The sequence below is a fragment of the Dipodomys ordii genome, unplaced genomic scaffold (genome assembly GCF_000151885.1).
Source record: "Dipodomys ordii isolate 6190 unplaced genomic scaffold, Dord_2.0 Scaffold46, whole genome shotgun sequence".
NCBI classification, from domain to species: domain Eukaryota; kingdom Metazoa; phylum Chordata; class Mammalia; order Rodentia; family Heteromyidae; genus Dipodomys; species Dipodomys ordii.
Window position 1 is genome coordinate 5,891,304 of NW_012267262.1, and position 27,762 is coordinate 5,919,065.

The window sequence follows — 27,762 nt, forward strand, 5'->3', positions numbered from 1 at the left end:
GGGAGTGTAGTTGTGGAGGTGGGAGGGAAGGTATGGTAAGGGAGAAACAAAGGAGGAGGCAACAATGCTTGATAAGAAATGTACTCATTACCTTGTTCATGTAACTGTAACCCCTCTGTACTGTATTTTCACAATAAAAAACTTATAAGAAAAAAAGAAAACACTTGATAGAAAAATTTAAAAAGCATGAGAGCCAACCAAGCAAAAAATAAATCATGCTTATAAAATATTTTTAAAGTTATTTAAAATAATTCCAAATTGTAGCAAGTTTCAATTGATTCTTCCCATCCATATTTTTTGTATATATAGATTCAAAACTGGGTCTGTTCTGAATATGAACACACTTTTATTCTTGTCATTACCCCATAAACAATGAAAGATAGTGACTGTTTACATAGCATTTATATTGCATTAAGTATTAAAATGGTCTAGAGATAATTTATATTATATAAGAGCAGGTACATAGATAATATGCCAATAATGTAACATTTTATATAAGACACCTGAATATCCATATATTTTAATATCTACGTAGGACTCTTGGAAATAATCCATAAAATTCTAAGGGTTGTGTTGTTTTTTGTTTCTTGTTTTTTGTTTTTAAACAAACAAGGAACAGAACCTTTGGGGAATGTACAGATGTTACAGTGCTCAGCATTTTAAAAGAATGAACTACTCAAAAGCACTACAAAGCCACATTCTAAAGCAGTATGGCACTTAGAATTGTAATTAAAAAATAAGAAATATATAAATGTCCTTGTAGATAAAAAATTCTACATTTTATAGTATTGTTTATAAATAATATTTATCATAATATTTATTAGTTATTATCTAATGGGAAATAATAAATGATGTTAGAAAATGACTCTTTATATGAAAGACAATTTAGATGCTTACATTAAGTCATAATCAAATATGCAAATATATTGAATAATAAATATGAAATACTAAAGTGCATGGGGCTGGGAAGGTGATTCAGTGGTAGAGCCACTTGCCTTGCATGCATGAGGCCCTGGGTTCAATTCCTTAGCACCATATAAGCAAAAAACAAAAAGCCAGAAGTGGCGCTGTGGCTCAAGAGGTAGAGCGCTAGCCTTGAGCTGAAGAGCTGAGGGACAGAGCCCAGTTCTAGAGTTCAGGCCCCACAACCAGATCCCCCCCCCAAAATACTAAAGTGTCTTCTATAAGAAAATGTATAGTTGGATTTTAAGTACAAATGTATAAGTGTAGAAAATGATGGGAAATAAATTAAAATGATACATATATTTTATAAAGTATAAAATCAAAATTTCTGCATATACAAATTATACTGTAAAAATTAATGTAGGTGACACTTTGCAAGAGACAAAGTCCTTATTTCTAGTATATATAAAGGCAATGTAAAACAATAAAAAATTCTAAGTTTTTATCAAAAAGCACATAGAATGTTTATAATGATTTTCTCACAAAAATATAAATGAGTAACAATCTGAAAATGTTTAAATGCACTATAAGTTTTAAAAGAATGATGATGGCCCAAAATACAAGTTTGTTAATTTTCCATTAGTTTAAGTATTTTCAAACAATATTAATATAAAATACCCAGGGAAATATGTCACACATAACTCTTGACTCAATTCTACTGGAATTATTTTTCTTAGTATAAATCAGGTCATTATATGAATTAATATTATTTAAACTAATTCAACTTTTGGAAATTTGTTCTGTGGGGAAAAATAAATATGCAGTGAAATGTATCTATGTCGTTCTTATAACAGTGCTTCAAAAATTGAAAAAATAAGCAAATAATTAATTTAAAAGAATATGGTACTGTTATTCAAATATAATATTTCCAAAGAATACATAGTGACAATGAAAGTGCTCACTATAATTTTTCATGAGCAAAACAAGAGCAAAATTGGATAGAAATAATTTTATATACATAGTCAGAATCTTTTCCTGGATTTTCTACACTAAGTAAATGTAGTGTCCAATGAAAAAGAAGTAAACTTCATAAAACTAAAATTCTATAATTTAAATGTTCCAGTCATCATAATTATGAAATGCAATTCTATGATTAAATGAGGAGCAAATGTTCTTTAACATGAAGTTACCAGGAGTTTGTTTTAAGAGAGAATTCTTTTAAAAAGTGACTGTAACTTCAGTTTGACCAAGTGAACAGCCATATTGAATAGAACATCTCCCCAGGGAGAATGGCTAATGTGGTCAACATAATGTGATCAGAAAATGTGGATATAATGAGTCTGGAGCAGTAGACTGAAAATTCAACCAGTATAAAAGGAATTAGCTGGTCTTTCCTCCCCATTAACCTCCTAGTGGTGTCTGAGAAAGTGTGAGAATCTCTATGTGAGATTCTCCATGGATCCTGATAGCCACCTATGCCAATTAGGGCATCCTAAACAGCACATGCAGGATTTTGACACATACCACATGTACATTCATGAAATAGAATGGAAGAGCCACCAGCTGTACCTACATAAGCCTTTACTGATCCAAGTGCTCTTCTTGTCAGAGAGATGGGGAAAGCAGGTCTTGACAAAATCCTCAAAGGTCACTGTTGCTAAAGCATTGATGCTGGCAGCCACTGTGCTACAGGGAGAGAAAAACAACAATGTAATCCACATTAAATGAGGCTTTGCTATATCAGCAGGCCCTGTCTTCTAGGCCTGATAGACAAGAAGGGCTTTCTGTGAAACAGATACATACATCGCTAAAACTTCAAAGAAATGATATGGCTCTTTTGCTCATTCTTAAAAGCTTATTTGCTGAAAGTGCTCCTTCAATTCTTCCACAAATTTTATGAAAGAAATTTGAATTTCAGTCTCTGACTTTCATTAATTTACAGAAGGTGTGTGTGTGTGTGTGTGTGTGAGAGAGAGAGAGAGAGAGAGAGAGAAAGAGAGAGAGAGAGACTGGAGGGAGAGAGAGTGGGTGAGAGAGATACAGAGAGAGATCACTCACATTTAGGCTCAAGAACAGAAGAAGTACATATCATAGCACCATTATTGTAGTTACCATTAATTAATAACCTATCTAGTTAACTAGTCATGCATCTATTTATTTATTCTGGGCATGTATCATAAAATGAGAACTGGAATAAGACAAATCTTACTCTAACTAAGAATACAGGCATTGAACAACCAATAGCACAATGATTACAGTTGCAAAATTGTTATAAAAGGAAGGAACAAGGCTCTGTGAAAGAATAATCTAACAGAGATATAAACTGATAGTTAAAAATTCTCCCTTAGCAAGTAACTGTTAAGGAAGACATTGAAGGAATTTGTGCCAAGTGAGGGAAAGCATGGTCAAAGATGAAAATTACGGGCTGGGAAGGTGGCTCAGTGGTAGAGCTCTTGCTTTGCATGCCTGAGGTCTGGGTTCAATTCCTCAGCACCACATAAGCAAAAAAAGAAAAAAGCCTGAAGTGGCGCTGTGGCTTAAGTGGTAGAGTGCTAGCCTTGAGCTGAAGAGCTGAGGGACAGCACCCAGGCCCAGAGTTCAGGCCCCACGACCAGACCCCCCAAAAAACTTTTTTAAAAAAGATGAAAATCACAAGTATATTAATTGAGGTGGAAAGGAGCTTGCTGAAGCATAGAACCTAAACCACTATTGTGGCTGAAATGCAATCAAAACAGAAAAATGGAGGGGCAATAAGACTGTGAAGTTACAAGCCCAAATTGTGTTAAAGTTTTGCTTTATATGCATATGGCATATGTTCTCTTTGGGACTTTCCAATCAATTTTAATTAGAAGCAAAAATAACTTAGGAGTTTAAACACTCGAAGGTTCTTTGCAGAATAGCATGAAAGTGTATATTCCATGCTACATCGACCAGAGATATATTAGTTACTCAAATAAATGATTAGACCAAATAAGGCATTGCAAAATCACAACCCAGATATTTTGTCCTCTAACCTACATAAGAAATTATTCTTGTTTGCACATTAAGTATCTGCCATTGATTTCAATTATACAGAAAATAATATACAGAAGTATAATTAATGGGGAAAAAAAGTAAAAGACATTTATTGATTTGAAAAAAGTTAAAGCTCAAAGAACTGCAGTACTGTGGACTCACACCTAAATATTCATGAGGCCTAGCTCTGTGGATTATGGTCAGAAGCTAGCCTGGGGAGAAAAGTCTGTGAGACTTGTATCTCAAATTAACCAACAAAAATCAGTAAGTGGCAGTGTTGCTCAAATGGTAAAGGACCAGCTTTCAGAGAAAAGACCAAGGGACAACACTAGGCCCTGTCACAATCTCCAACATGATACAATTCCTGCTGACAAATCCAAAATAATGGAGCCACTTGTTCATGGACTGAAATCTCCAGAACTGGAAACCAACACAAATTTTCTTACATTGTAAGATATTTGCATATTATTGAATTGACAATATTGTGATAAATAAGAAAGGTCTAGATTTAGAGGGAAATCTAGGCCTATATCCTGCTTCACAGTTTATTAACTTCTCATGGAAAAGAAATCTACTAAAGTCTCAGGATCTTAAGCTGCAATGATGATATTGGTAAATTTTTATTCTCATATGCTACCTGACATCACATCAAAGTAAAGCAGTCAGTAGATGAATTAACAAGTCAGTGTTAATCATTATGATCATCACTCTGTTTTACCATCATCATCATCATCATCATCATCATCATCATCTTTTGTCCAGCCATATACTAACCTCAGTGTTCCACTAAAGGCACTAGCCACAAAAAGTCCTGGAAGTCCTGGCATAGTTTCAAATATCTCCATAACAAAATATGGCATCAACTAAAAAGAAAATGTATGGAGAAGGAGAGAGAAAGAGAAAGTTGAATATATGAATAAAGAAATGGTGAATGATAGCCATTCCTGAGCATATTGTCTGTAAATGGGGTTTATATAAACACTTTTAATGTACTATATTGACATGACTCATGCTGGAAAACTAGAGCCAACAGTATAAAGGCAACATCAACCAACAGAGCTATGAATTCAAAACCTCTTCTCCCTACACTTGTCTGGCCTTGTGTTCAAAGACAAACTGAGCTGTCCTCATTTCACATGTACACTCCCCTCATTAGAACTTTGCATTTGTTATATTACTCAGAAGTAAAAAAGCCAAGGCCTTGGAATTTGGGAAGTGGCTGCAGGTGCAGGGAAAACAAGAAATAGGTCCAATATTACCCAACCATGTCCAGAATTTCAGTGATTCTTCAATTTCTTGATGAAATCAAAGAAATGCATACCTGGTCTGGTGCTGAGATATTTCCAGAAGTCCAAGGGTCACAATCTTTGAAGTAGGAGTACATGATTAATCCAGAGAAGACAGCACAGAAAGAAATGATCCAGAGACCCAACAAATTAAAATATAAGGCACTAGAAAAGAGCACAGGGGAAGGCTGGTAAGTGCTATGCCATGCCATATTGTGGTCAGGCCATTCCTGTGGTCAGGAATATTTTTTTCTTGATCATTCCTGAAGAAACATATTTTACACATATTTTGTACTTTCTTATACATTTATGTTGGGCATTCTGTTTTAATGTAATTAATAAATATGAATAAGATAACATTTACTTGGGTTTTCTTTTTCCATAGGGACCTTTCCCCCTCAAAATCTCAAAATACATACCAGCCACTTGTGCTATATGGCTTTAAATTTATTTTATTTTAGTGATATGTGCCTGTAGTTCCAGCTGCAGGGAATCTGAGGCAGGTACTTCTCTTAAACCCATGAGCTTGAGGCCAGCCTCACAAGGGGATTCTGTCTCAAAAATAAAGGATAAGCAAAGAAATATGAATAATCAAAATGCTTGATTTAACAGCCAATGTTTCCCTCTTTCTCCAGAGGCCTCTTCTCTTTATAGATTTTTTTCAGCTTAAGATTAAGCAATATTTTAAATGAAGTTCCACTTCAAATTAATTCCAGGATCACAATCACATGTATTTTTATCAATACAGCTGCTTGATAAAGAGTTGATGGCGTATGTGTGTGTGTGTGTGTGTCTGTGTGTGTATCTGTGTGTCTGTGTGGTGTGTGTGTGTGTGTCTGTGTTTGTGTTTGGAAGGTTCATTTTACTGTCTTTTATTGTAACAAAATTTGAATATGTCAACAGTGAATGACTGAGTGAATGAATGAATGAATGATGGATAATGCATTCACTTCTTTCCTGAGTTATCAAATACATACATATATACACATATACACATATGTGTATAACTTTATAATACTCCTTGGAATTCAACTTATCAAACATTTGAACCATTTCCAGGCATTTTTATGATCTATTCAAAGAAAATAAGAAATAGAATATTGAAATAGTTTAAAAATTATGTAACTGTAAAGGCTTAGTAATGGTAAGTCTTCTCTAAGAAAAGTTTAGGGCATCCTCTTCAGGCGAGAGCTGTTGCAGGCTTGGGCAGTAGCAATGAAATGAAGTACCATTTGTGAACTAGCACAGAAAAGCCTTGGGTGCCTATGATAAAGCACTTGATGTCTTTTAGTGCTTGAAGAAGCTACACAACTGTGTTTCCTCCATTTATTTCAATGGCAGCAAGCCTGATAGGAGTTGGAGAAGTCATAGCCCATTATAGCTTACCATACCACACTACCCTTCTTTGTTTTCTAACCTCACCTTGGAAACTTCTGAGGTAAATACATACATGGAAGTAAACAGAACAGACCTGTAGATCTTCTTAGCAGATAAAGACAGATTTCAGAAAAGAGTTCAACTTTGTTGATTTGCAAATAAAACATTAGCTTAATTAGAGTTTTTCCTTGTAAATTAAAGAAAACTGAAAAGTAAGGGTAGCCAATCAGAAAATGATAACCAACTGATTGCACAAGGGACTTTTCAGCAGAAAGAACTAAATAAGGAAGCTATTTTAACAGCAAGCAGTCAAAACAAATTCTTTTGCTTTACTTCTGAGTCTGTGCTGTAAAAGCTCTGCCCTGTGCCACTGCAGTGACTTCCCCAGACAGCTTCTGGTTTGCAGCTGTCTGATTCCTGAACTGTTGATTGCTCAAATAAATTCTTAAAATAAAGTGTATTGTGGGATAAGCATAGCAGTGAATACCTATAATCCCAACTAATCAGGAGGCAGGGCTAAGGGGATATAGGTTGAAGCCTAGCCCAGGCAACAGCACAAGAAACTAAACTAAAGCACAAAAGGCCAGTGGTATCAATCAATGCTATAGCACTACCTTAGCACATATAACGCCCTGAGTTCAAACCCTTGTAACTCCAATTAACACTGTAGTATTCCTTAAGTTACCTTTTAACACATGAAAAATTAATAGTTGAAGAGACCACACCATGTAGTAACTTGAAATTAGACATTTCAATTCAAATTTCATTTTCAAAGCAAATAGAAATTAGTCATCTCATCATGGAAACTGTGAACACAACACAAACTCCAATCATCATTTCATTTCTATCCACTATATTTAATTTAACATTGCAATTCTTAATAAATGAAGGCCAGTCATAAAGGCAAGTAAACTTCAGTTTAAGCTAGAGTTTTGTCACTTCTTTGTTAAGGGAATGGCTGTTTGCTTCAGAGAGTTTTTGAAATAGTGAAATAAATATCTCCACTGAGCTCCTTCTTTCCTATACATGTAACACCCCTAGGATCTGTATTAAGAGCTCCGGAAAGAGAGAGAAAATGAAATGCTTTCCTTAACCAACAACTTACAGCTTCGCCTGCTTTTCTGTTTTGCAAGAAATGCATCTCTGGATGGCAGATTGATTAACTCCGTAGACTCCAAGCCATGTAAATGTTCCTCCCACTGAGAGTGTCCAAAACGTGTGTCGTCGGAGAGGATCCACGTCAAAACTATGAGACAGAAAGAAACGAAAGAACAAAAACGCTCTGTTCACACCTAGATAGCATTTTTACTTGATGAGGATTTGCATTTACAACCTTATAAAACATGAAAAAGTAACCGTGGACGTACTCAAACACGTGGAGTCGGGATCCATTTTTGGCTTGCTCCCATACATTGTGGAACCCACCAGCCTTCGCTGATCCTTGAATCAGAACCGATAAGAAGCCCGCAAACATGACGACCATCTGAAACACATCTGTCCATACCACTGCTTTAAGTCCTCCCTGAAATGGAGCAAATGCTGAGAAGTCTCCAAAATGAGGCCTGCGATCCTTCTAACTGTGGGCAGTGTTCCTACTCATTATTCAGTCAGAATTACTGGGCTGCTATGTGCCAAAGGATGTATTAAATGTGGGGCTAACATGATAAATGACGGAAACAAGTCCCTCAATTGGAGAAGTGGATTATCACGTAGCAATATAATTACTTTAAATTGTGAAAAATGTGATGAGTGTGACTGTGAGGACATGATCTTAAGAAGCAAACATCGAGCTAATTCTACAGGATGCGTAGGAATTTTCCATACATTGAGGACCAAGAGAGGGTAGGAACAGGATGGGTGAAGGAAGGAGAATCATGAATCCCTAGGACATGAAAGAAAGCTGATTGATACAGATGGAAGGGGAGGTTGATACATTTTCTAGAGGTCAGCTAGATCCTAACAATGTGACGGAAACGTTTTCTCTAAAACTAAAGGAGTTAGATGATGAGAGGAACATTTATTTGTTTCACAGTTGTTCCATTGTGTGGATAATTAATTTGTAAGGATGTGGAAAATGAGAGGTCAGAAGAAGACACCTGACCTTATTTTAGCCATCTATGCCCAGGAAGATCAACAGATTGAAACAGAGATAGAAGTTGATGGAGTTGAAATAAATCCAAGAGACATAAAGCAAAACTCATCCTTCATTAAACACAAGCACTATGGCAAGCAGGAAAGTAAGAATAGTTACATGAGTCCAATGAGATGTTTTATGAAACCAGTGATCATGAATACATTTTGAGAAGGCTGAAAATAAGAAAACAAAAACAAAAGAGGAAGAAATGTTTCTTCTAGATATTCATGGAGAAATGAGATTTAATAGCTACCAGATGGTCAAATAGCCAGAGCTTCAGGAAAATGAGTCTGGGCATAGCAATCAGGACATAGTGTAATACATGAGGTTCAACCAGTAGTTACCACACTACCACCCTTCGTCACTGAGAAACTTAAAAAAATTTCAACAAGTCCTCATATAGAAACCCTCAGGACAACTAAGCTGAGATGAGAAAATGGGGAAATGAAGTGAAGTGTCATACAAGGTGTTTTGAACATTAAGCAATTGGAAAATGAAAGGATATTTTTAAATATTCCAGTTCACTCCTCCAGAGTGTCAAGAACTTCTGTGGAGAGATGACAATTTTACCTTTAGCTTGAGAAGGAGATCCTGGAGTCACCCCCACCATTTAGTTTTTTAAATTAAAGTTTAACTTAAATTAATAATAAGATTTCTGCTAAAGCAATGTTAATGATTTGATTCAAATCTTGTTCTGAGGACCAGTAAATACCTTCCCTTCCTCTTCCTAGATAGTATTCTCTTACACTCCTTAAAAAATGTTAAACCTTTCTAATTCAAATCTTAGCTAGTAACATGAAGAATGATAAAGTCTTCAGTCTTCAAGATCTATTTGACAGCATTTATTAAAAAAAACTCTACATAAACATCATGAAAATAAGCTACAAATATTCCTGAAGAGTCAGATTATAGTAGTCATTACTAAGTCTCACCTGACTCTTTCATAAACCAATTCTCTCTCTGTGTCTCTGTCTCTTTCTATCTCTCTGTCTCTCTCCTCTCTCTTATGTATATAATCATTCTGTGTTGTTGGGGTTTAATGCTCACTTCCATAAATTATGAACCTTTCAAAAGCAGGAATGATCTCTTAAAGTCTCCTCCAATGCTGTTTCCCACATACTGTACATGCTAATGTGTTTCACAGTAAAAAGACTTCAAGGGATCATACAGGTTAGATAAATAGACCATCAATTTTGTGGGATACCTCTAGCATGACTAAAGAGAGATGAATCCGAGGCGAGGTAAGATGCACACAAAATGAGAGATTTTTAAGCATATACTGAAAAGCTGATTATTCAACCTGAATGAACAGCAAGAAGAAAATGAAGTTAGTAATTTGGCATGGAGAAATGGTTGTTTTAGGAAGATGGCATGCTTCAGCAGCAGGGCATATCAGCAAGACTTCTGAGTCTCTGCTTGCCCTATTTATTTTCTTCTTCTCATGCTTAGATCAATTGACTTTTTAAAATTTAAATCATGCTTTTCCATTTCAATTGACTTACTTAAATGAGATGCCATAAAGTTTTAGGGTTTGAACTCAAGTCCTCATACTTGCTGGACTCCTTTGCTCTACTGGTTCCCTACTACTTAGGTCATGCCCCTAATCCTGCTTTTTGCTGGTAATTTTGGAAATGAAATCTTATAGACTTCTCCTCCCAAGCTGGCTTTGAACCATGATCCTCTACATCTCAAACTCCTGAATGGATATGTCTGTTGGTTTGAGCTACCAGTGCCTGACTTATGATGAATAGTTTTGGTAAACTATGATCGGCAACTCCATGATCTTCCAAATGGAAGTATTATAAAACTTTTAAATTTGCTTGCTATTTCTAATTTATATGACACTGTTTTACATTTGGAGGTGGAGCACTCTTTTCCTTAATCCTTAAATTTTAAATAATAATAGCTGTTATTATTTTCAACTTTCATATTATAAATGAGCATATGATAAAATAATATGCTATATAAATTATAATTATCAAGTGCTACAAATTGTCTAGCTTAACTAGATCCCTAGTACATTTTAAGCATCCCTTATTTGAAATGCTTAAAAGCAGATGTGTTTCATTTTTCATAGTTTTTCAAAGTTTGGACTATTTTTAGAGACTTTACTACCTAACTTATACCTAACCAGAAAATTCAAAATCTGGAATTCTCCAAAAGTTGAAAGTGTATCCATTGCATCTTTAAGTAGTTTGTGCTTTTCCTATCCTTTATTCACCATTTTGAAATTTCAAAGAAATGCTGCTCCTGGGAAAATAGACTTGGGTGCTTTGCTCATCCTCTCTCATGTTTTTTGGTTTGTTTATTTTTTTCAGTCTGATGATTATTTGAGGATTCATTTGTGTTTTTGTCTGTGAAATATTATAGAGTCCTTAACTGGATTTTCCTCTGGAGAAAATTTGTACCTTTTTCCTTGTAAGACTCAAAATGTATCACTGAACTTGAATCACTGTAGTTTTCCTCACAAGGCTCACAAGACAGCACCAGCTCAGCTGCTCTGTCCTGCAAGGCTTATAACCGAATCCTACCACTGGATGAGCACCTGCTCTCAGATCTGTCCCATGCTTCCTGCCTAGGTATCATGCCTTCCAAATTCTAGTTATGATCATTTATATATTTAAAACTATATTTAAAATACTAATTGTGTTACACTACTTTTTAACTTTATTTAAGGGAAGATGTTCTTATGGAGATATAATACCATGAGCAATACCAACAATCAAAAACTTGTACCTAAAATCCAGTTCTTCTATGGACAGTTACCTCAATAACTCATCTGTCAGACAGGACAAGAGCAAAGGGAGCAAGAGCCTATGTTTTTAAATTGAGACTCACACAAATTTTTTTAAACTGAGACTCAAACAAATTTGTGAGAATTCATAAATAGTGGGAATGGAATGGAAAAGGTAATGATCACACTTTGCAAAGTAATGATGGGATTTGCAAGTGTGTGAAAGAGATATAAAATCACTTTAAGTTGTAGGTTATTGTGACATAAATCATCAAGTGTATGTGATATGAGCATAAAGCTAAAATAAATGGATAGTCTCTAATATAGTAAAATTAAATTATTATTTTTTGTAGGAAAGAAAGAGAATCCAACTGAGTTGGAACTACTGCTATATTGTTTAGTGGCGAAGTAGTAGCAGCAGATACTACAATGACTTACAAGAATAAAAATCTCGTTGGCCAACTCTAATTGCCCAATGACTATTTATTTGTTGGATTCCACTAACTGTATCAATTATATAAATATTCTATAAGTACCAAAGAACATACCTGAGTAAAATCTGAGCATATGAAATAATATGTAAAGGGGCATATGTGCTATATTTCTAAAACATATAAAAATAAGTTTCAAATAAAGTTTTATATTTATATATAATCTAAGCACAGATACAAATAAAAGACAAAATAGCTATAGAATTCTCATGTTTTGCCAACTATATGCTTGCTCATCAATATATGTATTTCATTATTGTTAAACTACTAGTAAATGAAACAAAGTGCTCCTATGGCTTATAAGTATTATTAGGAACAAAAATTGGCTAGAGAGGCCTACTCTCTGATCATGGAGATACTGTTTTATTAAATTATCTCCTAGTAGATAGGACTTCCTTCAATGACTTAGCACTCAATTCTTCTTAATTTCTGGTATTGAAAAGAATTTTAAATAAAAACAAACAACACCTTTTTCAGGAAGCTGACTTCATTCTACTTTAGAACAACAATTCTACTAAATTTTGATGTTCTAGTCTTAAGAGTTTGTCTTATTAGAAGGTACTGCTAAATATTTTTTTCACAGCTAGATACATACCACGGTACAGTAGAATGTGCAAACAATTCCTGTTGCAAACACAGAGCCCCAGAGATCAAACCCAGTTACTAAGAAAAAACAAAAAAAAACATTAAATTTCTCTGAAAAAGGTGAAAGAGTAAATTTATGAGAAAAGTTCCAATGCTTTCATCAGTGTTTGTAGTAGCCAAGAATTTGCTGACTTGTTAGCAAGACTATTTTATTACCTTTTTATTTTCTAAGCAAGTCCATCTATTTCATGTAATTTTATATACTTATGTTTTTTTTTCTAAGACTTTTGCACCTCCCATCCTTGGTACCAATGTTTCACTGTATTTTGTGTCTGCTTAAATAATTTTGAATAATCTGAACGTTAATGAGAAATCAATACTTCTCATTATAAGCACAGAGCCTAATTACATTGAATAATGAGGACTTGAAATATGTTTAATATCATTGCACAAGTTATTATCTTGTTTTGTCTCCTTTTATTTGTGTTTCTAGAATTCAATTCTTTTCAATGCATCAACTATGCAAATTAGTGCCATTACTACAGACACTTTTTACTCTTGTGCTCAGACTATTTAATTCATGAAGTCTAGGGAAAGGGATCCTATGTTAAAATGATCTGGTTTACTGCTTATGAATATAAAACACCCACACAGCTATAATTTTGCTGATAGAACAAAACAAATCAAATGATAATTTGAACTGCATGTTTACTAACACATATTATGGTGAGGCAAAATCAAGAAATAAATTGTATTACTTTCTAATGCTCAACAAATTTTATGCATATTTCTGTAAATTGAGAACTTAGGAAAAAAAGAAGTGTTGTATGCTCATAGAACATTGATAACTCACCTTGATTGAGTGCCAGAGAAGGCGCGTACACCACCACCCCTGTGTAGAGAATCTAAGGTAGAAACAAAAGTGAAAAAGAGAGAAATGAAAAAGGAAACTCCTAGAATGTTCATTCATTGATGCCTGTAGAGATACCTTTTTTTTCTTCTGTGCTTGATTTCTTTCTTTTTTTTAAATAAATTTTTTATTGTGAAAATACTGTACAGAGGGGTTACAGTTACATGAGCAAGGTAATGAGTACATTTCTTAAAAACATTGTTGCCTCCTCCTTTGTTTTTCCCCTATCATCCCTTCCCTCCCACCTCCACAACTACACTCCCCCTGCTCTCCTAAATTGTAAAGTTCGTTTTTCAACATAGGATCTTGTGCATCTCATTGTTGCAATGGATCTACCTGCATCCCTATTTAAGCAAGTTGTTTTTTCCCTTCCCCTCCCCAAATTGTACCAACATCAGATACAGTGAAAACAGGGGTTATACCGTGTGGGAGGGAAATACAAAGCAACAACAACAACAAAACAAACACATGGTACCTTATAAATATGTTAGAAACAATAGTAAGAAAGAAAAAAAAACATATGTGTCCCTATCTTGGGGTTCATTTTGCTTAACATCATTTTATCTGATCTTTTCTGCTTATAACTAGTATATGTGTGGAACAAGCCTATAGGGATTTGTTTCCTTCTACTTTTGTTGTTGTTGTTGTTGTTGTTAGTCGTGGGCTTGAACTTTGGGCCTAAGTCCTTCTACTTCTTCAGCTAACATTTCACTACCATCTACTGTAATGCTGAAGTTGTTTACCATTACAGTTATTGTAGAGAAGATATAAACACTAGATACGGGGAGAGGGTTGGAATTTTTAAATATTTCTGGCCTTGATTGAGATGTTATGGTCATGTTGTATACTTCTAAGAGATACGAAAAAGAAAATGATTCAAATTAGGTTTTACATTTACCAGCCCTCTGCAGTTCCCCCATTCACCTTTATCATGGGCTGTGTGCTCACTTCATAAGAAACTTTACTGAAGAATAAATGCACATTTCAGCCATTTGCTGAAATACTAAATTTAGAGTGGTTAGAGGAAAGAACGGATGAAAAGAACTATGCAAAGGAAGATTAGCAACAGGGGAGACCTGCATAATGGATTCATCTTCTAGTTCTCAGAATTATAGTTGCTATGCTGAAATATATGGGGTCAGAAATCATCTTATTCTCAATGGAATGCGGCCCTCTAGAGATTGCGGAGAGGGTTTCTAAAAGCAGATGTTGGTAGCAGGTCAGGTAGAGCTGCATTCCTCCTTTCATCCTGCTTACATCCTTCGGGCCTGGGTGGGAGTTTAGCTTAAGAGAGAAGAAAGTTATCTTCTAGTAGAAAGTCCTTGGTGGAGAGTAGGAAATGCACAGACTGTGTGCAAGCAGGACACTTGTGCCATCATGAAGGTACACCAATGTCTGGAGGGTAAAGAAGTCATAAAAGGGAAGATGATGTTTTGATTAGGAAAGTTATCACAAAGAAATGGTAGGGGAAAAACAAAGGAGGGTATAACAATGCTCTATAGGAAATGTACTCATCATCTTACCCATAAAACTGTAACCCCTCTGTAAAATATCTTTACAATAAAAATATATATTAACAAAGAAATGAGTGAAACACAGAATCTTCTAGTTCAACTCAGTTCAGAAGTTTAAAAACCTATCTAGTCAGACTTGGTCATGTCTGTAATCGTAGCATGTAGCATATTGGGAATTTTCATCCCACATGTACTGGGCTACATAGGGAGATTTTGATCTCGAAATATTGTTTAAAAACTGTTATCAGGCCATTACATATTTAAATTTTTGACAAGTAAAGTACTAGTGAAATAAATCTGAAGAAAGAACCTTAGTGGCTTATATTGTCCATTTATTATTTTTAGTCCAGGTACATGGAATCTAAGGCAATGTGGATGGCTCTCAAGATAATCACATACCCTAAAATGCTACATTTGGAAGAAAGTGGTAGCTGGTCCAGGAATTCTGTCTGTAGTTAATTCCCCCTCCCCCCACACACATATAACAGCACTGTAACTGTATCTGGAATCTCTTTAATGTCCACTGCAGCAGCTATTGCCCCTTACCGTCTGCACAATGTAAATGACTGTTGCTGCCACGCGGACTGGTTTGTTGAATCGTAGTTGTAAATACTAGAGGGAGCAAAGAGAAACAGGCATCAAGTGAATTTTAGGTAAAGTTATTATTGTCCTTTTATTTCTTTTTTGTGTATATATATATGTATATGTATGTATATATACACACAAATTTATAAATTTATACAAATAAACTATATATATATTATCTTTAAGTAGTTGCACGAAGGAGTTCACATTTGACAAAGCAGTTTTGGACTTAGGAGTTTATGTAAAGCATCTGGGAAAAGCATGGGTTGCTAAAAGTCAAACACGTCAACAGCCCATCCTCCATCATGCTTGTCATGATGAAGGAAAGAAAATAGTGATTATTTTAATCCGGGCCTTCTGACTGCCTGTCAAGGGGAAAGATAGATGGTTGGACCCATACTTTCTTGTCATATTCCTTCTACCCCTAATTTAGCTATGTCCTTTCTTTCTGCTTCTAGACTACTTCTATAAGTCCCTACATGGTATCCCAGATACTAAGTCTTGCCCATCTATTCTATTAGCAAATTTCTGGCACATTGACTCTTCTATTCCATCAACCCGTGTCTGACACGCTGACTCTTAAAAGAATTTTGATCCTCACACCACTTCTTCCCTCAATATCATGGTTGACATCCCCAAAAGAGTACCTCTCAAATTTGGCTTTCCAAAACCTCTGATGTCTGACCATACTTTTTACTCTACCTATCTGTCTTCAGTTAGAATGCTACATTCACAGAATTTATTCTCCACAAGAAATCATGGAGTCAAATGGACCCTTGTTTGAAACAATTCTTGGCACTTCACATTAGCCTACTTTTCATCAATTGCCCTGTTAGATGCCTCACATCCTTAGATAAAAGGGTCGTCATAACTCCAGGTAGGTTCGAATTCAGGGAACACAGTCTAGTACATCCCACAAAGGTAGGAAAAGTAAATGAAGAGTTGAGATTTTTAAATATAAAACTGAAAGCAGAGTAAAATTGGTGGTGAAGATAGATTTAGGTCCCACTGCATGCTCTTAGAGGTCAGTTTACCTCCATCAAACCATGCATTTCTTTTCCTAAAGTACACACTACAAACAATCCAATGGCCAAGGCTTACTGATAACCAAGCATGGGGCTAGCATGGTGGTGGGATCATTGTGAGGAATTACCATGGCTGTAGAAGCCAGTGATCAATGATACATACTGTTTCATCTGAGGACAATGACATCTACACTCACATGTGATTATTGGCAAGGAACTCGTTTACCCATGGCATAGGCCAGAAGCATAATAACTGACATTGATAAAACTTCAAGGCATTCTTTGAGAGAGGTAATGCTTTGTGAATGTTCTATACTTTCTCCTAAAGTTCCTTCCTGGGAGTGAGTTCTTGCTATTCTTTAAGATAACCTGCTCTAAAATGCACCTATCATGACTTCCTTTCTTTCCAAGTCTGATTTTGCTACTTCCTTAGTCATGCATACTGGAATGCTTAAGTGAGGACTGAAGTCATTTTCCTCAAAGTGATTTCATCCAAACCCTTATCTCTGAACAGTAATAAGGATCCAAATGTTATTTCTGGAGAAACTCAGGTTAACATGATGCTATGTCCAGAAGGCACAATTCAAAGTGAGTCTTTAAAATAGGTCTATGTTAAAGTGTTTCCCCTTACTGATGGGAACCCTTTTGTATCATATAATGGACCCATGATAGCTAACAGAGACCAAACATTCCATAGAGGAACTCTCTGATCTTTGTTCCCCTAGACTAGCGAAGCTCTTGCCAACATGCTGATGGTGGTCACATAAATGGTCTCAAGGAAGCCAACTAAAATCCTTTACTGTATTAGACTAGGTCTAGAATTCTCTGCTATATTGCTGATTCACAAAATAGTGAGCAAATCCAATAACTATATTGAGATATATAATTCATAGTGGTATGCTACACTGCAATTGATTACAAAATACCATAAATTAGAAAATGTCAAAAATTAAAATGTACAGTATTGCCTTTGGGGACTAAAGGGCTCATGACATCTAGAAAGCAGAAACCATTCCTCAAGCCTGGAAAAACTCTGAATGTAGGAGTTGATATTTTACTTCTGTTGGTTTTGGTTTTAACTTCTCAGTTTAGTTTCAATTAATTTAGTCATCTCTGTGACCTTAGAAAGGGGGAAATAGTAGTGAAGAAAAGCCTGAGAGAGAAGTCAGACTTCTGGAATTTTACTTTAAAATTTTCTGATACCTCAGTTGGTAAAACCAGCCCTCTGTTTTTTCAGAGACTTGAAATGGGAAAGACTATTTCAACTCCAAAATTCTAAATCTAAAAGTTTATATATATATATATATATATGTATGTATGTATGTATGTATGTATGTATATGTATATATATGACTATCTGATTACATTGGAAGAAAGAGTATATATATACATATATATGTATATATGTGTATATATACATATATATACATATACATATGTATACATACATATACACACATATATGTATATGCATGCTCTTTCTTCCAATGTAGTCAGATAGTCATAAAGTCATGGTCAGAAATGATAACTTTATAAACTATTATAAAGTACATACAGAAGTTCCACAGAAAAATTGCCTATTACATGCTGAGCTTTCAAGTTGCCAAGAATGACATTTAGCACCATTATGCCATTATTTCTTTTTTTCCAAATTTTTTTATTGTGATTAAGTGGTTACATAATTCCCCAAATTTCACAGTATTGTGGGATAGTGATGCTTAGTTAAAGTCACAAACACATTCTAACTTTCATGGAACAAATTGTCTATCATAACATTTATGATTTCTATGAGCTTTGCAATACAGTTATTTCATCCACATTGGGTGATATGTACATTTCATGCCATTATTTCTAAGATCTCAAATTTGATCTAGAAATACTCTTTTCTAGCTGAGGATATAGCTACTCCTCTTCTCATATTGGCACAAGACCAGTCAATACAAAACTATTGTTCATATTTCTTTCTTCTCACTTTACATGGTGAATTTGTTAAAGAATCCTGGTGTGCACATACCAATTTCCAAATGCCCAATTGAGTTATCTCCCATTTTACTGTCTTATTCTTTTTTTATTGTGAAAATGTACAGAGGGGTTACAATTACATGGGCAAGATAATGAGTACATTTCTTATCAAGCATTGTAGCCTCCTCCTTTGTTTCCCCTTCCCATCCCTTCCCAGCCTCCCCCCACCACCAAAGTTGTAAAGTTCATTTTCAACATGACAACCTGTATCCTTATTTAAATGACTTGTTTTTCCCCTTCCCCTCCACAAATTAGACTGATGTCAAATACAATGAAAGCAGGGGTTATACTGTGGGGGAGCTGTCTTATTGATTCTATCATTACCAACATTATGCCAAAAGACTCACAGTTAAACTATTGCAACAACAGTCTGCTATTGTAGGGGTACTACAATTGTTCTTGACATCCATTAAAAAATACATTTAGGATGTAAATCACCTTATGTCATTCTCCTACCCAAAAACCTTTCTCACCTTGAGTGAAATACCACATCTTGGGTTGGGAAGTCAGTGGTAGAGTGCTTGCCTTGCATGCACGAGGCCCTGAGTTTGATTCCTTGGCACCACATAAGCTGAAAAGGTGGGAAATTGTGCTGTGACTCAAGTGGTAGAGCGCTAATCTTAAGCTGAAGAGCTGAGGGACAGTACCCAGGCCCAGAGCTCAGGCTCCCAATCAGTAATAATAATAATAATAATAATGAAATACCACATCTCTCCAGTAACCATAAAAGCCTCATGATGTTGGTGAAAACATTATCCAACCCCAAATATCTTTTTTAGACAATTAGTAAGGGGCAGTGGTGCAGTTTGAACTCAGGCCTTACTATTTCTGTGCTGGCACAATACCATTGAAAATACATCTAATCCTGTTTTTTTTTTTTGTGATTATTTGTAGGATGGGATTTGCACTCAGGAACAGGTCTGAGCCACGATCCACCTATTTTTAGGCTTTCCGATTTAGTTAGAATCATAGGTATGCACCATTGGGTCCAACTTCCCTCCAATGGAAATAGAGTTTCACAAGCTTTTCTGTGTGGGCTACCCTGGTACCACTATCCTCCCAATTGCCTCTTCCCAGACAGCTTGATGACAGGTATGTGTCATTGTACACAATTCTGAGATAAGAAGGAATCTTTTCATATTATTACTGTGAAAATACTGTATAGAGCGGTTACAATTACATGAGCAAGGTAATGAGTACATTTCTTACTAAGCATTGTTGCCTCCTCCTTTGTTTCCCTTTCTCATCCCTTCCAATCTCCTCCCGCCCCCCACACCAAAGTTGTAAAGTTCGTTTTTCAACATAATGTCTTATACAAAACATTGTTGCAATGGGTCCACCTGTATCCCTATGTAAAAGATTTGTTTTCTCCCTTCCCCTCCACAAATTATACCAACATCAAATACAGTGAAAACAGGGGTTATACTGTGGCGGGGGGACATGCAAAGCAACAAAAAATCATCTTATAAATATGTTAGAAACAATCACAAGAAAGAAAAAAACATTTGAGTCCTTATCTTGGGGTTCATTTTGCCTTACATCAACTTATCTGACCTTTTCTGCTTGTCTCAGACATATACTAGTTATTGCAAATAAGGGAAACCATGGGACCTATGTTTCTTTGGGCCTGGCTTACTTCACTTAATATAATTTTTTCCAAGTCTTTCCATTTCCTAACAAATGGGGCAATGTCATTCTTTCTGATGGAGGCATGGAATTCCATTGTGTATATATACCACATTTTCTTGCTCCATTCATCTATTGAGGGCATCTGGGTTGGTTCCGTATCTTAGCTATAGTAAATAATGTTGCAATAAGCATAGTTGTGCTGGCAGCTTTAGTATGGTCTTGTTTGTGGGCATTTGAGTAAATGCCCAAAAGTGGTATTGCTGGGTTATAGGGGAGCTCTATGTGGAGTCTTTTGAGGAACCTCCATACTGCTTTCCAAAGAGATTGAACAAATTTACACTCCCACCAACAATGCAGTAGGGTTTCCTTCTGTCCACATCCCCTCCAGCATCTGTTGTTGTTAGAGTTCTTGATTATAGCCATTCTAACTGGGGTGAGGTGGTATCTCAATGTTATTTTGATTTGCATTCCTTTTATGGCTAGAGAGGTTGAGCATTTCTTCATGTGTCTATTGGCCATCCTTCTTTCCTCTTCAGAGAAGTTTCTCTGTAAGTTGTTAGCCCACTTATTTATTGGGCAGTTGTTTCTTTGGGGATTTGTGGTTGGGGATTTAACTTCTTGAGTTCCAGATATATTTTAGATATGAGACCCTTGTCCATTGTATGGCTAGTGAAGATCTTCTCCCAATTAGTGGGCTTTCTATTGATCTTTCTAACTATGTCCTTTGCCATGCAGGAGCGCTGAAATTTCATCCCATCCTATTTGTCCAACCTTTCTGTGATTTGTTGTGTTTCTGTGTCAGCCTGTGCCAAGGAAACTTAGAGTTTCTCCTATTCCCTTCTGTAATGTTTTCAGGGTGTCTGCTTTGACTCGGAGAGGTCTTTCATCCATTTGGAGTTGATTCTGGTGCAGAGTGATATATAAGGATCCAGCTTTAGTTTCTACCAGTGATTACCCAGTTTTGCCAGCACCATTTACTGAAGAGGCTGTCTTTCTTCCATTCTATTGTTTTAGCTCCCTTATCGAAGATTTGATGGCTATAGGTCTGTGGGTTCACCCAGACATGATCTTGTATTTAAAGAATCCCACGGACTCCACTCCCAAATTACTCAAGCTGATTCAAAACTTTGGCAAAGTAGCAGGTTATAAAATTAACCCTCAAAATTCAATGGCTTTTCTATATGCCAACAATGAGAAAACCATGGCTGAAATCAGGAAAGCAACTCCATTCGTAATAGCCCCACCAAAAAATAAAATACCTAGGAATTAACTAAAGAAGTGAAGGATCTCTATGATGAAAACTTTAAAAACTTGAAAAAGGAAATCAAAACAGAATTTAGAAAGTGGAAAAACCTCCATGCTCCTGGATTAGAAGGGTCAGCATCATGAAAATGGCAATACTTTCCAAGGTTATCTACAAATTCAGTGCAATACCTATCAAAACGCCAACCTCATTCTTCAAGGAAATAGAAGGGGATACAAAGGAGGAGGCAACAATGCTTGATAAGAAATGTACTCATTAAGCCAGGCGCTGGTGGCTCACGCCTGTAATCCTAGCTACTCAGGAGGCTGAGATCTGAGGATCGCAGTTCAAAGTCAGCCCGGGCAGGAGAGACTGTGAGACTCCTATCTCCAATAAACCACCAGAAAACCGGAAGTGGCGCTGTAGCTCAAGTGGCAGAGCGCTCGCCTTGAGCTAAAGAGCTGAGGGACAGCGCCCAGGCCCAGAGTTCAAGCCCCACGACTGACAAAAAAAAAAAAAAGAAATGTACTCATTATCTTGCCCATGTAATTGTAGCCCCTCTGTACTATATTTTCACAATAAAAAAAGAAGAGACAATCCAAAAATTTATATGGAACAGTAAAAGACCCCGAATAGCCAAAACAATTCTTAACAGAAAGAACAGTGGTGGAGGAATATCAATACCAAATTTCAAACTCTATTACAAAGCCATAATAATCAAAACAGCTTGTTACTGGCACAAGAACAGACCTTAGGACCAATGGAAGAGAAGGAATCTTAACCATAGTTCTATCATGACTGGCCTTAGATAATTTTCTCTCCTCCTCAGCTTTCCAAGTAGCTAGAATTGTAGATATCTAGATGCTTTACATAACTATTTTATGAAACCATTTATCATGATGAAATAGTATTCAATGTTAACTATTGTTTTTTGTTTTAGTTTGTTTTTGTGAGTTGTTGGCTTGAATTCAGGGACTGCTCATTGTCCCTGAACTTTTTTTTTTTTTTACTAGTCTAGTGCTTTTCTACTTGAGCCACAGCTCTACTTCTGAATTTTTGGTGATTAATTAAAGATAGGTAACTCATCCCACCTCCCCAACCCCTCCCTCATCACATCCCCTCCACAAAGTTGTAAAGTTCATTTTCAACGTACTGTCTTGTACATCTCAAAGGGATAGTAGGGGAAAAATAAAGGAGGGGGTAACAATGCTCGATAGGAAATGGACTTATTACCTTGTTCATGTAATTGTAACCCTTCTGTACAGTAGCTTTACAATAAAAATTATGTATTAAAAATAGGTAACTCATAAATTTTCTTGCCCAGGCTGATTTTGAGCTGTCATGCTTAGATGGCAGCTTCCTGAGTAGTTAGGATTACAGACATATGTCACTAGCACATAGCTTCATTACTTTAGTCTTACAACTAAACACCTGATTTGTCAAAATATAAATAAGATTAGAAAATGACCACAAAACATAATGTAAGGGAAAAATAAAAAATAAAGCAACTTATAGAAAATGATATAATGAATAAATGCTCAGAAATCACTCACAAGAAGTCATCATGAAATGATAACTTCTGCATTATCACTGAACTGAAAAATACTAAGTACTTCAGAAGCCATCTTGTCTAAGAAGTTCAAGATAAATGAGATTCTAATTTATAAACTAATGCTAATAACCATAGGCTGCATTCATCAATGCATGAAAAAAAGAAGAAAATAACTTTAAATGAAGTAAAAATAACATGAGGAGACTAATTATAAACTAACCAAGGAGCGATAACAAAAAAAAAAAACATCTGATATTGCTAATGAGCTGAACCTAACTTATAGCATGATAGTGAGAATAATTGCATTGACATGGGACAGGACAGTGATAAAATAACACAGAAGGCATCATGAGGTCTGGAAGTTCCACGGCATATTAAGGCATTTAAACACTTGTCTATTTCTGTATAACACTCACTACCAAAGTGATGGTCTCAGAAACCAAAGAATGAATATTTTGTATAACTTTGAAGTTAGCAGTTCTTCTACTCATTTCACCAGGGCACCAGCTAGCTTCAGTCAACTGGAAGTGAGGAGTTAATAAGGATTCCTCCTAAATCTAGCCGTGTGTTGGCTGTTAGTTAGCACATTCTTTTTTGTGTGTCATCTTACGTTCCAGAGGCTACACAGCTGTGCCAGCTTCTTTACACAGCAATACCAGAGCCTCATTCCCAGAGAACAAAGACAGAAGGGACAGGTCTCATGAGGCCTATGTTCCAAACTCGCATTACTTTTATGAAGTTCTACTCATCCAAGCAAATCACGGAGCCAGCCTAGGTTCAACAAGTACGGAACTATTGCTGTTGCTGCCACCCCCTGCCCTGCAGCTGCCGCAGCCACCTGTGTTGCTACCCGCTTGGGACCGGCTGTATGATTAGGCCACAATCTTCAATGAGTAGACATATTCCTCAGTTCTGTAGTATTCTTCTTCATACATTTATGGAGCATCTGAAGGGCAGTGGAGATTACTGCTAAGCACAGCACGACCTCTATGCAGACAAATGTTACTGCTCCACCAAGAAGCCTCCAAAAGAGTGGTTAACCTGGACACAGAAGTGTTGGATTGCAATCTGCAGAGCATTTTCCAACAGTTCTGACCTGAATGAGGTAAACCTCAGTGCACTTGCTTTCTATTGCCTCAGTATGACTGGATTGAAGAGTTGCTACTTCCCATTAGGAGGTTCATTTCATTTATCATTGCTCCCAATTCCATAAAGCACAGAGACATCTAAGTGGATTATATTCAAGTAGACTTCAGTTTCTTTGCATCATCACTGTATTCAATTTCTTAAATTTTCTCATAACTCTATTGAGTGTTTTAAGTAAGTTAACATGGCTTGAATGAACTTCCTTGTTTCTGTGGAAGTCACGTATAAGAACATGAGATTCCTAATTAGATGCAAGCCAACCAATGTGAGTTTAAACAAGCTTATTGAGGACTAGAAGAAGCAACTTATGACACCAGTCTGGTGGAGAAAGAAGGCATCTCCATTCTCGAATGGCATTCTGATGATGGTGTACCACCCTCAACTAGATTGTTGTTGCCTGGTTAATTCTTGTAAAAATAAGATTTCATGAAGAACATGGTTGCTGTATTGATATGCATTGTATTTCCGGCCTTGCAAGAGCTCCAGTGCTTTTGGCCCTAGTACCAATTGAAGGAGGAATGAAATATGAAGATACAGTGCAGTTCATAAGACAAAAGCAGCATGGAGCACTTAACAGCAAGCAGCATCTGTATTTGGAAAAGTTCCAACCTAAAATGCTCTTATGCTTTAAAAACGTCAAAGGTTACAGAAACAATGGTTATATTCAATAAAACTAAATGCCTGGTGCTCTTGCCTTAGAAGTGGAACTTGAGATGGAACCTAATTTGTCATACTATTTGCCAACAGTATTGGTTTGATGAATGAGTCTAGTGAAACTTCCATAGGAATATTTAAAAGCAGTTTATCAGATTATGAGCCTGACATAACTGCTGTTTGGGTTTTGCTCAACCTATTTGGAAAATGAGCAAAACAACTTCTTGCTGTTCAGTATTTAAAATGTGCTATTACTTAATACTAATTGAGTTTGCTAAAAGCATTGAGTTACATGTTTAAATATATGCCCATGCCAGAATGTTTATCAATATATAAGAATTTTAGAAAGATTAGGTGCCAAAATATCTAGCATGATATGTGTATATTTTAATACTTATTAAAAAATAGGTCCAGAAATTGTAGACCTAGATGGTTTATCCCTTCAGTCATTTCAAACATTGTAGGGCCTCTGGCTGTTTGCCAACTCATTTTATGTTTACATCTACCACACTCATAACTAAGGTTTGTGTAACCATTGATATTTTTTTCCACCTAGTCTTAAGCCACTCTTGCAAAAAAGTGGATTTCTGCTACTAAAATTAAGCAGATACATAATATGTTATAAGCCTTTTGAGCTGTGTAACTTTACATTTGGATACTTGATAATTCATCTTATTAAATAATTGATAAAATGATGATGTGTACTGATGTTAGTTCAACCATATATTTATACTGTGGAATGTGTGGTTATAGTACTTCAGGAGAAACAATTTGTCATTGTTCATCAACTAGTAAAATTATAAACATCTTAAAAACCTAAATAAATAATTATATACGAACAAAAGAAGTAAGGAACTATGGCCTCCCTATTTTAGTATTTAGCACTAAAAAGGATCCTTGGAAGGCATATCTTTGAATTTAGAAAGAAATATGAAAAATAAAAGAAATAAATTCTAGAGTGTTATAAATATGAGGATAGCAACCACAATAAAACAATCTCTGAAATAGGATCAGCATAGCAACATTTAGCCTTTACAGGTATCTTTTGAGATGGATTTTATTGCTATCATTATTTGACACAGATTTTTTAAAAAGTAGAGGTAAGTTAAGAAATTTTCTCCAGATATGCAGCTATTAAGGAGTACAAGTGGCCAAATAAGCTTGAGATTTTTAAGCTTTGTACCATATTGATAAAATAGAGAGAAAGACTACTAATTTTAACAGAGATGGTATATAGTTATGGGGATAACAGAGCATTTAAGATAACAGAGCATTTAAGAAAACAAAGGATTAGTGGTGCTGCGGCTCAAGCGGTAGAGCGCTCATCTTGAGCTGAAGAGCACAAGGATAGCGCCCAAGCCCAGAGTTCAAGCCCCATGGGAAAAAAAAAAAAAGCAAAGGATTGAGTCAGAAAAATGAAGAACTCCCAGGATGGAGGAATAGGATGCCCAGGTCCTCAGGTAGGAGTGTAACTGTCAGGTTGGGAGATAGCAAAGAAATTGGTGTATTGGAGAAGAGGGAGGAAAGGGGATAATGGTAAAAAGTGAGATCTAAGTGGTGCGCAGGTCGAGTTCCATTGAACAGATGCCACCCGTAAGGATATATGTGAGGAACTCTGCTTGTTATGTTAACTGCAAATGATGAAGTTTAGCAAAAGGGGAGCAGGGATATCAGATGGCTTGAATGCATAGGACACATAAAACCGTTGAAATATTGTACTGTATGCTCCATGGTCCTTTATTATTGCATACTACTTACTACATGCCAATAATTTCTACAAGGTTACATTATGGTACAGGGCTTAAAAATCTCATCAAATTTCTTCCTTTTTCGTTGTCCTGTGTCAGACATCATAATAGAATAATAACTCAAGAAACGTTCGCCAAAGGTAGTTACCTGAGTTGGAGAAACTTTCACTTCAGAGATAGATGCTATTGAACATGTTAATTCTATGTGCCTCACATTTTTAATCTGTATTAACTGGTTGTAATTCTAATGATATACATCTAGAAGGTTGTTTAAAGGGCAAATGAGTCAGGCGCTGGTGGCTCACACCTGTAATCCTAGCTACTCAGAAGACTGAGATCTGAGGATCACAGTTCAAAGCCAGCTTTGGCAGGAAAGAGACTCTTATCTCAAATAAACCACTGAGAAAGCTGGAAGTGACGCTTTGGCTCAAGTGGTAGAGTGATAGCCTTGAGCTGAGGAGCTGAGGGACAGCGCCCAGGCCCAGAGTTCAACTGACAAAAAAAAGGGGGAGGGGACAAATGAGTTAGTACATGTGAAATATTCATGGAAGCACTTAGAAAATGATTAAATATTGTAACTTCTTTTTTTATCTCTCTTTTTTTTAATTGTGAAAATACTGTACAGAGAGGTTACAATTACATGGTAATGAGTGTATTTCTTATCAAGCCATGTTGCCTCTTCCTTTGTTTCCCATTCCCATCCCTTCCCATCTCCCACGCCTCCACCCCCACCCCCCAACCCCAGCCAAAATTGTATAGTTCATTTTTAGACATAATGACTTGTATATCTCAATGTTGCAATGGGTCCACCTGTATCCTTATTTAAACAATTTGTTTTTTCCCTTCCCCTCCACAAATTATACCAACATCAAATACAATGAAAGCAGGGGTTATACAGTAGGGGAGGGACATACAAAGCAACAAAAAAATCATCTGATAAATATGTTAGAAACAATCTCAAGAAAGAAAAAAATATTTGAATCCTTATCTTGGGGTTCATTTCACCTAACATCACCTTATCTGACCATTTCTGCTTGTCTCAGACATATACTAGTTACTGAAAATAAGGGAAACCATGGGACCTATGTTTCTTTGGGCCTGGTTTACTTCACTTAATATCATTTTTTCCAAGTCTTTCCATTTCCTAACAAATGGGGCAATGTCATTCTTTCTGATGGAGGCATAGAATTCCATTATGTATATATACCA

The 27,762-nt window shown here is 36.0% G+C and overlaps 1 protein-coding gene across 1 annotated transcript in view; it reads right to left on the reverse strand.

Moving 5' to 3' along the window:
• LOC105988119 (sodium-coupled monocarboxylate transporter 2-like) overlaps positions 1-27,762 on the reverse strand; it is a 58,129-nt gene that overhangs the window by 15,958 nt on the left and 14,409 nt on the right. The window contains exons 2-9 of the mRNA XM_013019635.1: positions 15,496-15,561; positions 13,379-13,430; positions 12,536-12,603; positions 7,949-8,103; positions 7,687-7,827; positions 5,240-5,369; positions 4,693-4,781; positions 2,477-2,589 (exon numbers count right to left, since the gene is read on the reverse strand). Coding sequence (XP_012875089.1) covers positions 2,477-2,589; positions 4,693-4,781; positions 5,240-5,369; positions 7,687-7,827; positions 7,949-8,103; positions 12,536-12,603; positions 13,379-13,430; positions 15,496-15,561 — 814 coding nt within the window. The remainder of the gene's footprint in view (positions 1-2,476; positions 2,590-4,692; positions 4,782-5,239; positions 5,370-7,686; positions 7,828-7,948; positions 8,104-12,535; positions 12,604-13,378; positions 13,431-15,495; positions 15,562-27,762) is intronic.